The sequence below is a fragment of the Urocampus carinirostris genome, chromosome 3 (assembly GCF_059441175.1).
Source record: "Urocampus carinirostris isolate Australia breed hairy pipefish chromosome 3, RoL_Ucar_1.0, whole genome shotgun sequence".
Classification (NCBI taxonomy): domain Eukaryota; kingdom Metazoa; phylum Chordata; class Actinopteri; order Syngnathiformes; family Syngnathidae; genus Urocampus; species Urocampus carinirostris.
The window spans coordinates 13,645,236-13,659,255 of NC_142351.1; the positions used below are offsets into that span (position 1 = coordinate 13,645,236).

General features: G+C 40.6%; 1 protein-coding gene across 1 annotated transcript in view; it reads right to left on the minus strand.

Moving 5' to 3' along the window:
* Window positions 1–14,020, minus strand: part of LOC148368742 (adenylate cyclase type 6-like) — an 89,941-nt gene that overhangs the window by 15,696 nt on the left and 60,225 nt on the right. Inside the window, exons 10-18 of the mRNA XM_088330774.1 lie at window positions 11,723–11,851; window positions 9,184–9,212; window positions 8,974–9,121; window positions 6,393–6,490; window positions 5,114–5,201; window positions 4,187–4,303; window positions 3,957–4,115; window positions 3,702–3,877; window positions 63–89 (exon numbers count right to left, since the gene is read on the minus strand). Coding sequence (XP_088186900.1) covers window positions 63–89; window positions 3,702–3,877; window positions 3,957–4,115; window positions 4,187–4,303; window positions 5,114–5,201; window positions 6,393–6,490; window positions 8,974–9,121; window positions 9,184–9,212; window positions 11,723–11,851 — 971 coding nt within the window. The remainder of the gene's footprint in view (window positions 1–62; window positions 90–3,701; window positions 3,878–3,956; window positions 4,116–4,186; window positions 4,304–5,113; window positions 5,202–6,392; window positions 6,491–8,973; window positions 9,122–9,183; window positions 9,213–11,722; window positions 11,852–14,020) is intronic.

Below are 14,020 nucleotides of genomic sequence, written 5' to 3' on the forward strand. Positions count from 1 at the left end.
AGAAAAAGAAAATGAGTCTTGCGATATTAAAAAAATGCTTGTTTCACAGGGTTAATACTTACCATTGGGTGCTTGTTTCATTTAGATCGCTGCAACAAAAACATGTACATAATATAAAATTATTAGATGATATGTATTCACAAAATAGTTGGGATTTAAATGTAGATTTTAGTATAAAAATCTATAACTGTACTGGAGTAACAAGCAAAAGAATGAAGCCCTCTTCCTTATGTAGGACCGATCCTGTCATATGTAGAAGTAAATGTATAAATGAATAAATACTTACAAATACATGACATAAAAATACATGAACTCATTCATAAATCATGTAATACCTATTTATAACATATATGCCTTTTTTTCCATTTTTTGTATACCTTTGTCTTTCATTCATTTTGGTATTTTCTTTATCATGTGTTTTGTCATTTATTACGATATTTATTTTGATATTTATTAATTTTGTCATCTATTTCGTCATTTATTTATTTTGGTATTCATTTTGTCATGTATATTGTTGCATATTTTTCCGATTGGGCAGCACGGCGGCGCAGTGGTTAGCGTGTGTGGCACAGTTCTGAGGTTGTGGGAACCTCCTGCGTGGGTTCAAATCCAGCTCCCGACCTTACTGTGCGGAGTTTGTATGTTCTCCCCGTGCTTGCGTGGGTTTCCTCCGGGCACTCTGGTTTCCTCCCACATTCCAAAGACATGCATTTCAGTTGAATTGGCCGGTCCAGATTGTCCCTAGGTGTGACTGAGCGATTGAGTTGTCTGTCCTTGTGTGCCCTGTGATTGGCTGGCAACCAGTTCAGGGTGTCCCCTGCCCACTGCCCGATGATTGCTGGGATGGGCTCCAGCCCCCCCGTGACCCTACTGAGGATAAGTGGTGCAGCTGATGAGATGAGATGAGATGAGAAGAAATGAGATTTTTCCAAGTACTTTGTGCTTATTTTGTCATTTATTTTTGTATTCTTTTTGTCACATATTTTGTTGTGTATTAGGTCGTGTATAGTTTGTCATTTATTTCAGTATTTATTTCTTGTTCTATTTTTTTGTGTGTTTTGACATTTTTTTGTCTTATTTTAATTTAAGGATTCATTTTGTCATGTATTTGTCAATGGCAATGCAATTTGTTTTGCATTTTGTCATTTATTTATTTCAGTTTTTATTTTGTCATGTATTTTATGTAGGGCGGCAGTATTTTGTTATGTAGGGCGAAGTGGAAAACTCCAGTAAATTAAATACTTTTAATGATTTGGACTGAAGAAATAGGATATCGGTATGATCACAGTATCCTGCCTTGTGTATAATTCTTATTGCTCGTTTTTGGAATACAAAAAGAGGATGGGGTGAACTTTTGGAATTATTGCCCCAAATTTCTGCAAAGTACGTTAAGTGTGGCAAAACTAAAGAACAATATAATAAGTACAGTGCGTTATAATTTAAAAATCAAAACCTATCTGGCCCTATGTGAAACAATAGCCCCCTAAACCTAATAACAGCTTGGGCCACCTTTAGCTGCGAGAACAGAAATCAAAAGTTTACGATAATTAATAATGAGTCTTTCACAAAGCTGTGAAGGGATTTTAGCCCACTCTTCTTTGCAATAGTGTTTGTAGGGTTTTCTTCCGGTTTAAGGTCACAACACAGCATCTCAATTGGATTTAAATTTCGGACTTCAAAACTGGATTTTGTATGTGTGTTATTAAAATCAGGGCAGTCACGGCAGCGCAGTGGTTAGCGCGTGTGCGGCACAGTTCTGAGGTCATGGATTCAAATCCAGCTACCGGACTTCCTGTGCGGATGTTCTCCCCGTGCTTGCGTGGGATTCCTCCGGGCACTCCGGTTTCCTCCCACATTCCAAAAACATGCATTTCAGGTGAATTGGCCGGTCCAGATTGTCCCTAGGTGTGACTGAGCGAGTGAGTTGTCTGTCCCTGTGTGCCCTGCGACTGGCTGGCTACCAGTTCAGGGTGTCCCCTGCCCACTGCCCGGAGATAGCTGGGATGGGCTCCGGCACCCCCGCGACCCTACTGAGGACAAGCGGTGCAGATAATGGATGGATGGATGGATGTTTTTGTATGTGTTTGTCTTGCTGTCGGTCACCCCTCTTGAGGGCTATGACCAGGGCAGATAGATAGATAGATAGAATGCCCTCGTTGTATGTGAATAAGATTAAGGAGATATAAATATATTTTTTGTCTCCTAATTTTTTGTCTATTGAAGTGTGAGTCAACAGAGAGTGTTTCCAAAGACGATTACAGTGTACAGGCATGCACTAAACTACCGTATTTTCCGCACTATAAGGCGCACCTAAAAGCCTTTATTTTTTTCAAAAGCTGACCATGCGCCTTAAAATACAGTGCGCCTTATTTATGGAACAAAATTAATTCGCAAAGTCTTGCAACTAACTTGCCGCCGCCGACTAGATTTTCCCCCGAACGCCAAGTAGTCCGCGGTGTATGCTGGGATTTATTTCATTGGCTAACCAATGTGTCAATCATCATTTGAATGGATCACTATTGGCTAAAGTTATTCGGAGGTCAAGGGAAGGATCCTTTTTATCATTTACAGGCTGGCATTGGCTTGAACGGCAAAACAAAGCCTGCAATCGGCCAAAAAAGACGTGTCAATCATCAGTTGAATCGATCACTATTGGCTAAAGTTATTCGGAGGTCAAGGGGCGGATCCTTTTTATCATTTACAGGCTGGCATTGGCTTAAACGGCAAAACAAAGCCTGCAATTGGCCGAAAAAGATGAATGCGTATAGCACGTGGCTGACGGCATACAGAAAGCATTTTTTTCTATTCTGTATTTGTAACTATTTTATGCTCCTGGATTTACTACCCTCACGGATATAAGAGGACAATGGCTGCACATTATTATGAACACAACGACTTCGGTGAGCTACTCCGGGTTTTATATTGTCCCTGTATCTTGTTTCAGACTGAACTCGATGTTTCTGTGATAAGCGGTGCAGATAATGGATAGAATGGATTGTCTATTTTTAAATTAAACTCAATTCCAAGTGTTTATTGTCAAATGCACAGTAAAGTTGCTAGCGAAAAAGAAAATAGAAACTAAGGAATGGTTGGCATTTCTTAAATCCCAAGACTTCCGAATGATGGAACGATGCATTTGAGTGACATCGTACGGACACCGCATCCGCACGTGTTCTCGACACGTATTTGCGTCTTTGCAAGCTTTGGGAATGTTAAGGGGTAATAAGTTGGACTGAACTATCTGACTGTTTTGTCCACGTTCCCATTGTAGCACCTTATAATCCGGTGCGTCTTATGTATGTCAAAAATAGGACCAAAAACTATTTTTTCGGGGTGCGCCCTATAACCTGGTGCGCCTTATAGTGCGGAAAATACGGTAATTAAATTTCAGGTGAATTGGCCGGTCCAGATTGTCCCTAGGTGTGAATGAGCGAGTGAGTTGTCTGTCCCTGTGTGCCCTGCGACTGGCTGGCTACCAGTTCAGGGTGTCCCCTGCCCACTGCCCGGAGATAGCTGGGATGGGCTCCGGCACCCCCGCAACCGTACTGAGGATAAGCGGTACAGATAATGGATGGATGGATGGATGGATGTAAAACCTATGCGAGTGATAAATAAATGCAGAAAAACAGAAATCAGGTAAGGGGCAAATACTTGGGCATACGGCGGGATTGGTCCTTTTCATTCCCTTGTATGGCACTTACATGGCATTGGAGGTGACAAAGAGGTCGGCGTTGTCGAAGAGTGCTACTTGTGGCCACTCGACCAGCAGCAGGAAGGTGAGCTGGATGAGCAGCATCAGAGCCAACTTGCCGATGCTGCTGATCTGCAGGAACACTGAGCAGGCCAGTAGCGTCAGCAGCACGCTGTAGCTGAAGTACTGCCGCAAAAGAGCAGAGCTTCATCAGCTCAGCCATGCAAATGTGACATTTTCTCACACGCCGAAATCCGGGGCTCACCTCGGGAAATGGGCAGGAGGGGCCTTGACTGGGGCAAGACTCGAGACCCCCTTCAAAAGACACATTCAATAGGCGGATCACGCAGGGCGTCACCATAGCCGCCGAAGAGTTGGACTTCTCCGCCACACACTCCGCTAAGCTTCTGGTGTCACAAGCAAACTACAACCAAAGACACAAATGATTCCAGCGTGGCAGCTTTCTTTTTGAGGTGCGGCGTGTTTGGACCTTACCATATTGACGAAGGCAGAAATGAAAACGAGAATAATGCTAAACACTCCAACGAGAGTGCTGTTGGTACGCGACTGGACAATCTTCTTTGAAACTGTCTGCATTGCAGCAGGAAAGACCTGTCAGACAAACAAAAACCGACATGTCACATAAAATTCGTAGCAGAGAAAACGCATGAGGGTTAACTTCTTAAAGTAAACTGTATTCCAAGGCAGACAACTCTGAAAAGTTGCCTGCCCAGCCATAAAGTTGCCTGCCCCATTTTTCACAACTTAAAACACAATTAGACGATTCATCGCAAAAAAAAACATTGTTGCAAAGTATTAAGGATTGATAATCAGAATATATAACAGAACAACACTTTAAAATAATGTTTATTATAAATCTACTTATAACATTCATTGGATGTATATGACCTGTGTTTACTCATCTTCATTCATGCAATGTTTACGTTGCGTCGTCTGCTACAAACCACGTGAACTCCTCTTTCCACGATGCTTTCAATGTACGTTCACGTTTTGTAGCGTCATCAATTTTGTTAGCTTCTTTTGAATCTTTCTTCTGCGGCTGAGGTTTTGGCTTGATTCCCAACCTCTTATCGATTTTTTTTTGTTCATTGTGCGTCTACTTTGGAAAATGATATGCAAATGAGCGACCTTATAAAGCTCGGGAAAGTCCGGAAGCACAAAGTTATTGGATGCAGGCTTCTGATTGGGTGCAGAGTATGCAAATTGGCAAACGAACGGAAATTTCCAAACCGAACAAAGATTTCGGAATCGGAATAAAGCAAACGTTTGACTTTATTTTTATTTTCTTGAAAAAGTTGTCGGCCACCCGGGCGGAGACGTTTTGTCAGTTATACCCCCGATGTAAAAGATGCAAGACCCGGGTATACAGTATTTTGAATAACCACATTAGAGCTCTACTACCTTGATGCAAGAGTATATGGCACAGATGAAAAGGATGTTGGCCAGGATAATGAATATACTGATGTACATCCCCAGCATGACAGGAGTGCTGCAAAAAACAGAAAAGAAGATGTATCGTTATAAATCTCATTTTGATTGCCATTGGCTGTGTTGTTGTTGTTACCATTTATTTACTATCATATTGATTTAAATTTTATTTATTTTCATTGCGATCAAACAATAAGTGTTATGATGCAATAGTTACAAGATATTATGCATAATGAATTGGCTATTTCATAAACTTCTGAGTAAAAATTGCATCAGTTGTTGGGGTAAAGACGCATAAATACTTAGCTATAGAAAACATTAGCCATCACATTATGAAATAGTCTTTTATTTTGCTTAATTCAATTCAAAACCTGGATAATTGAAGCTTAACATATAACATTCTAAGGAAAATACTTTTGGGGTTGACTGATTACCGATGTGAATCACCTGTGCCCGCTTCTTTGGCGCCAACTGCCTCGGACTCTGATTGGCTTCCTGTCCCTATTTAAACCCACTCCTATTCGTCCCCTTTTGTCAGTCCGTCTGCGAACCTCAGTTAACACTAGGCAAGCCTTTTTCGACCCTGACTCCCACCTATTTTTTTGCTCCCTGGCTTCGACCCATTTTTGATCCTGATCACGTTTACTCTTCCGTCCCGGCTTTCGACCTCTTTTTGTCCCCGATCACGTCTACTCTTCTCTCTTGGCTTACAACTCGCTTCCGACCCCGACCACGTTTTTGCTCTCCTGGCCCGGCTACTGACCCGTTTTTCTGTTCCCGCCACCCCTTTTGCTCGCCACGGAAGATCCGCTTCCGCCTTTAGAGCGACCTGCTTCCCGCGTCCAGCAATCACCGGATCGTGGGCCCAACCCTTTCTCTTTCTTCCAATAAAACTTGTGAGAAACGCAACGTAATTGGGTCCTGTCTCCGTTCTGGTCTTGACACTAGTTTCATTTGCAGTGTGTTTAAATTGTGTCTATACAACTCTGGCATAACAAACAAAAACAGAATCCGTTTATTTCTGAAGATAAACACTCATATCTAATGTCAACATTTGTAAACCTCTCTTGAGACGGGTAAAAGTAAAGCAAACCAGTATGTTTATTTTAAGAGGTCTGCTCTAGGCCTCGCTCTAATCTGCATCTCACTGGATTTGGTGAATGGGAATGAACATGATGAGATTTTCTTTAGGATTGACAAAATTACAAATAGTACGCATTGGATAATTTAAATGAACATGCTATATACTTACTGTGGAAAAATAACAATCTGTATGAAAGATATAAAGCAGAATACTAGCAGAGTGCAAGCCACATAGCCACCAAATCGATCGTCCACCTTCTTGGAATACTGAAAAACAAAAAAAAATTGTTATGAGGAAGTGTGATTTAAAGATAATTAATTGCAGTATTTATTCGTGTATAACACTTTTTTTACCTAATAAAAAACTCACATTGTGCGTGCGCGCAATACATTAAGTTTCACGGTTCATCCCCGTATTAAGCTATCATGGAGTGAGGTAACAACTAAAAGGTGCCACAAGTTGGTTGACTCTATGTCACACAGATGTCAAGTCGGGTTAAGTCACATTTATTTGTATAGCCCTTAATCACAAAAATGTCTCAAAGGGCTGCACAGGATTACAATGACACCATCACCTGATCTTTAACCAACATTTGGGCAAGGAAAAACTCAAAACCTACAGCGTGAGGAAAAAAGAAACCTTGAAAAGGGGCCTCACAAGTGGTAATCCCCCTTCCAGGATGACCAGGGTGGAATAGATTTAGCATTGGGTAACAGTACACAAACATAGTGCAGTGATGTGAAGCAGTTATAAAAAAATGTGGTCTTGAACAATGTTCCCTATAATTTTCCACGGGTCTGAGCGTTCACACAAAGTCGGTGAGCAATGCTTGAAATGACAGTAAGCAACAGCAATCCCAAGTGTGGCAACTAAATCAATATCAAACATGTCCAAAACTTGACATCATTTTGCTGAATTTCCTGCAATGCAAAATTATCTTTTCACTTTTGAATGAATTGACTAATGTACGATTGCAAAAGTTGTAAGGCCTACAAACGTCATTTGTTTTTACAACAATTCTTTCACAAGATTTCCATTTCTTTTTGTTCCTGGTATCTTTTGTCACATAGTACAAACATTTTTGGGGGCTTATTCAGTTGGTTGCACGATACAGAACTGTATTTAAACACATTTTTTAGTGGAAGTACAATGTTGGCAACAAGATTGACTTCGTATAATTGGAAATTATTTGAATGCAACACAAACTTCTTCTTTTTCCCCGTTTTTTTCTAAAAAAATGTAATTCCTTTAAAAAAAAAATCTCGTTGTGTTTATGTTTTCCTAGCTGTTACTTTTTTTCTTTTCGATCTCTATTTCCTTTTTTTTCCTTTGTTTCTTTGTTTTCTTTTTTTCTGGCTTTTTTTCTGAATTTTTCCTTCTTTTTTCTCTTCTTTTTGTTTCTTTTTTCCTCAGGTTTTCTCTACTTTTTCATTTTGGTATTTTTTCGTTTTTGTTCTATTTCCACCCTTCCTTTGAGTCATTTTGTGCACAATTTTACATAATATTTGGTCGTGTCGGCATTAAAGAAGCAAAAACAAACTGAAGAGTCATTTGGGACCTGAAAGAGACGGTTCTTTTCAGTGAGCCGAGCCGAAGAAGCCGGTTCCTCGAAAAACTCTACTGACTTTACTCAACTTCGTTCTACTTCGACATTGACTTCAAAATACCGCATTTAGGACACAACGTCAGGGGAACCCGTGTATTTTAACCTTCATGCACTGTAACTTTGACTTAAATCGCTTCTCAATTAGCAATTTCGAGCCCTGATTTTTTTTAAACTGGCTAGATTTTCTTGTGAGCGGAAAAGCTCTGGGTAGTGCGCAATTGTGCACACACGCAGCTTAGAGTGAACATTGCGCTGGATAGATTTTCTTATGCGCTGAGAATGTGCGGGGAGTGCGCGATTGTGCACGCGCGCAGTTTAGAGGGAACATTGGTCATGAACCTAAATATTAGGATTACTAAATTCTACCTTTTTTTTGGAAATACAAAATAATTCTGAGTTAGTACAGTCAACAGAAGACACTGTTATTTTTTTTAAACACACCCCTTTGAACTATTTGCCCAATTGCACAGTCTTCAGAGAGCTCCTATTATGAGGTCATGGTATTGTTTGCTTTTTAAGAATATACTGCATCTACCGTTAACTTGTTTGGCATGTAAATATAAAAAATATACTAAAACCTGAGCTATTCTGGTTAGTCACATTGCACAGCTATTATTTTGAACAGCACTGTACAATGCTTGGTTTGTGCTGAGAATGTCATGTCCAGCATGGTCGCCGTGGCGACCGGCTGGCCCCGCCCCCTGGGCACCGGCTGTAGCAGATCGCCTAATTTGCGTGTGTGCTTCTTAAGGAGGGTTTTGGGTCTTGCCGGTGGCTGGTTCATTGCGTTTTCTGTTCTGCATTAATCTGTTCTGTTTGACTTGAGGAAACCTGTGTTTGCCTGTTCTGAGTAAAAGCCTGTTTTGTGAGTATTCCTAGTCTAAGTTCCTGTTTGCCTGTAAGCCTGTTTTTGTTTTGTTTTGTCCCTGAGTGTTGGACAACTTTTATTTTGCTAAATAAAAGTAACTGGTCGTTACGCGATCGAGTTCATCCTTCCTGCCTCCTGCCTCCGATCTGGTCCGGTCTCGTGACAGAGAAAAAGTAAAACCTAATTTTTTAGCATTTTTTAATTAAAAATCGGGGTGCTGAAAAGTGCAATATACACAAATAGATAAAGGTATGTTAAAAAGAAGGGCATCTGACCTTCTTCTCCAAACTTGAAGTTTGAAAGGTGAGAAGGAACTTTTTAACGTGATCTTTTCTAAGCTGATCGATACTGCGAGCGTCGATGGCTCGTCCAAGGAATTCATCCACCTCGTCCTCCGGGTTCATGGCCTCCTGAACCCCGCGGCTGAAAATCATACATAGTATGAGACGAGAAAAATAATGCAAACGCAAATTTGCAAGACTTACTTGTCTTTAGTGGAGGTTTCATCAATGCCCTAAATAAAAAACAGAAAAAAATAACTAAAGGTGAGAAAATGACTTTGGAAAAGCCTAGACACATTGAGGATACTTGTCATGATAACCGAATGGAATCACCTGTGCCCGCACATTTGGCATCTGATTGGCTCCCTGTCCCTATTTAAACCCAGTCCTGCCACTCTCCTGTTGTCAGACCGTCAACGAACCTCTGCCCCGCAAGACTTGGGTTTTGACTCGGTCCTGTTTCCTGTTGGTATTTCCTGTCCAGTATTGTTCCCGTTTATTTTGTCCTGTTTAATATCGTTTTACAGTTTAGTTCCCGTCTAGTTTGTCCTATTGAATTTCGATATCCTGTTTTTGTTCCCGTTTATTTTGTCCTGTTTAATGTCGGTTTCCTGTTTCGTTCCGGTCTAGTTTGTCCTATTCAATTTAGATATCCTGTTTTTGTTCCCGTTTATTTTGTCCTGTTTAATATCGTTTTTCAGGGCAGCATAGCGGCGCAGTGGTTAGCGCATGTGCAGCACAGTTCATGTCTTGGGAACCTCCTGCGTGGGTTCAAATGCAGCTCCAGACTTTCTGTCCGGAGTTTGTATGTTCTCCCTGTGCTTGCGTGGGTTTCCTCCGGGCACTCCGGTTTCCTCCCACATTCCAAAAAACATGCATTTCAGGTGAATTGGCCGGTCCAAATTATCCCTAAGTGTGAATGAGCGAGTGAGTTGTCTGTCCCCGTGTGCTCTGCGATTGGCTGGCAACCAGTTCAGAGTGTCCCCTGCCCACTGCCCGATGATTGCTGGGATGGGCTCCAGCACCCTCGAGACCCTCCTGAGGATAAGCGGTGTAGCTGATGAGATGAGATGAGAATATCGGTTTCCAGTTTCGTTCCCGTCTAGTTTGTCCTATTCAGTTTTGATATCCTGTTTTTGTTCCCGTTTATTTTGTCCTGTTGAATATCGGTTTCCTGTTTCATTCCCGTCTAGTTTGTCCTGTTTAATTTCGATGTCCAGTTTTGATATCAATCCTGTCCCGTCCTGTCCGGTATTGACACAATCTGTCCGATATCTGCTCAGGCAATTGGTATCGATCTCGTCAGGCCTCTGTCTTCCTGTCATTCTACGCCAGACTTCTTAACGTGCATGACTCCCCATTTCCCGTAAGATAAAAGCTCGTGTGAGAAACGTCACGCATCTGGGTCCTTATCCTGTTCCGGTTCATGACAATACTAGACTACTGTAAAATACCACTAGATCTATAGTCATGAATATATAAACTTTTCAGTTATATTAGTATTCACATTATTCATTTGGTTTTAGTTCATACACTTCATGATTATCTGTGTACTTGAGTGAGGCGTTTACTTATGGTTTTATGTCTGAACTCTCAAATGTCCCATGTCTTTATACCTTAAAAATATTGCCCCACGAGTTTCACGATGCTTTTTCAGGCAAACATGCTTTTTGGAAATATTCCAGAGTATATTCTGTCGTTTTTTTATTGATTTTATCTGTGTTTTGTTGTAATTTAGAAGATCTCAACGGAACTACCGAAATCCCTTGCCGTATCGCAATTTACTTACAGCTTCGCTCCTTCGTGGACTTTGATCGCGCATCGTGTTCTGCATTCTGATTGGCTAAACAGAGGATGACGCTTTCAATCGGCTACAAAGTTAGACTTCTCGACCCGCTAAACTTGCTCTGGAGTCACATGCGGGTCTTTGGCGCTCCCTAGTGGCCCACTGGCGCTTATTCCAATATGCTTGATAATGGAAAAATATAGGGGTTGCTGTAGGACAGAAGTCGTTTTCCACCCCCCTTTTGGTGCCTGCAAAGTATTGTGTAAAGTATATTGGATCGCACCCTTAGTCTATACAGTTGAGCTATAAAACGGAAAAATTAAATAAAAAATTTAAAGTTGAAAGTATAGAAGTTATTTGTTAAAAAAACGTTCATAAAGTACATAATTTTTATTTATTAAACAAATACTAGCTGCAGCTTGTTGACAGATTGGCTTCCCTTCTATTTAAGCTCAGTGCTCTCACTCTCCCTTTGTCAGTCCATCAACGAGCCTCTGCCCGCCAAGATGTGGGTTTTGACTCTGTCCGGTTTCCTGCCTGCGTTTCCTGTCTGGTATCGTTCCCGTCTATTTTTATCCTGTTTATTATTCTCTCCAGTTTTCATTAACGTCTAGTTCGTCCTGTTTAATTTTGATATCCTGTTTCAATATCAATCATGTCTGTCCTGTCCTTTTTGTCCTGTATCTGCTCGGGCAATTGGCATCGATCTCGTCGGTCTCTGGCTTCCTGTCATTCCACGCCAGACTGCTGCCTAACGTGCATGACTCCCCATTACCCGTAAAATAAAAGGCTTGTGTGAGAATGTCACGCATTTGGGTTCTCCTCCTGTTAACTTGAGCCTGTTAATTGGGTTTGTTCTTGAGTAATAAACAAATAACAAGAGATTACTTTTGCTTCAGTTTGAGAGTTTGCATTAACACGAAAGTAGTCAGTTGAGACTGTTGGTAAAATACTGACCATTTGTCTGAATACTTTGGAATCTTTGGCCCTGGAGAAAGTTCTGTCGGGGACCCAGCGTCGCATCAGCGCCTCATTTGAGTTGGCTCTCGTTCTCTGCATCTTCGCCATCATCGCTTTTTCTTCCTTCTGCTCCGACAGAAAAACAAGAGGGCTTTACCAACTGTTAGCATACTGAGAATAGGGGTGGGCGATGTGATGATATTAAATCGTGAAGGACTTCAATGAGATGGTGATTTCTGAAAATTGAAAGATCATTTTCAGTCTTAGTCTCTAGGGCCTACTGCATTCTGTTCTGGCAGTTCCTGGCTTGGAATCAGCGCATATGTTCGCAAACGCAGCCGCATCAGCAAATAGCAATGGTTTGTTGGCTGGTTTCATTTTAGCCGCTAGCATTTTTTCAATGTTAAAACATTTTTAGCAGGTAATGCAAGGGTTAACTACAGATGCCAGCATTGTGGACACTGCATCCGGAAATTTTAATGTAAAACCATGCAAATTTTATTTAAAAAATATACTTTTGAATCCTGTTCAAACATTTTCTGTCAAATGTTTTTCTTTAAGAAAAACATGAAAGTAAAGTGATAATTCAGTCCGGCTTAAATACTTAAAGGGACGGTGTGTAATATCCAGTGCTTCATAATGGTACAAAAAACTCTCATTGATTTGAATACAGGCAAAAATACATGAAATATCATACCAATGTTAATTTTTATAAAGAAAATCATAGTTCAAGAAATTTGTGTTTCATTGACATGGTGCAATCCCCACATAGAAGTCGCCGCCAGATTTGTCCGGCATTTGGCTGCTATGCTGTGCTATGTGGCACTGTTTTTTTATCCACATTAGCAGTGTCTGAAACTCATGACAAAATTTACAGGACACCAGGGCAGACAACTCTAAAAAATAGCCTGCCCGGCCATAAAGTTGTCTGCCCCATTTTTTCACAACTTGAAACGCAATAAGACGACTAATCACAAAAAAAACCATTGTTGCAAAGTATTAAGGATTGATAATCAGAATATATAACAGAACAAAACTTTCAAATTAAGTTTATTATAAATCTACTTATAACATTCATTGCATGTATATGACATTGCCGTTTTCCATCTGCCATCAGTATGTACCTGTATTTACTCATCTTCATTAATGCAATGTTTGCGTTGCGTCGTCTGCTACAAGCCACGTGAACTCCTCTTTCTACGATGCTTTTAATGTACGTTTACATTTTGTAGCGTCATAAATTTTGTTAGCTTCTTTTGAATATTTCTTCTGGGGCTGAGGTTTTGGCTTGATTCCTAACCACTTCTCCATTTTTCTTGTGTTCTCTGTGCGTCTATTTTGGAAAATGATATGCAAATGCACGACCTTATAACGTTCGGGAGAGTCCGGAAGCACGAAGTTATTTGATGCAGACTTCTGATTGGCTGCCGAGTGTGCAACTTGCCAAACGAACCGAAATTTTCAAACCAAAAGAAGAGTTCGAAATCGGAATAAAGCAAACGTTTGATTTGAAAGAAAAAAAAAAAAAAAAAAAACGAAAGATTGTTTTTTTTTTTTTTAAAAGTTGCCAGGCCCCCGGGCGGAAATATTTTGTAAGTTGTACGCCCGACGTAAAAGATGTTTGCCCCATTATTTCAGACACTGACATTAGACAGAACAGTGCCACAAAGTGGTCAAATATTACACACTGGAGCTTTTTAGAATCGTGATAAACTCGGAATTTTGTTTTTAAAAACAATCACGGTATGACACATATGCCCACCCCAAAATGCAAGGCATTACTTTAATAATTTTGCCCATCATTAATGCTATGAGTCAGGGGTTATTGACTAATATCTGTGTCTGAAATAACGTCTTCCCGGATGCACGGGGCATGCATCTTTTACGTAGGGCGTACAACTTACAAAACGTCTCAGCCCGGCTGGCCGACAACTATTTCAAGAAAAAAACAAAACAAAACAAAAAAAAACCCGAAAGATTATCTAAAATCAAACGTTTGCTTTATTCCAATTTCAAAATGTTCATTCCGTTTGGAAATTTCGGTTCGTTTGGCAATTTGCATACTCGGCAGCCAATCAGAAGCCTGCATCGAATAACTTCGTGCTTCTGGACTTTCCCCAGCTTTTCAAGGTCGCTCATTTGCATATCATTTTCCAAAGTAGACTCACAGAGGACACAAGAAAAATGGAGAAGTGGTTAGGAATCAAGCCAAAACCTCAGCCCCAGAAGAAAGATTCAAAAGAAGCTAACAAAATTTATGATGCTATGAAACGTACATAAAAGCATCTTGGAAAG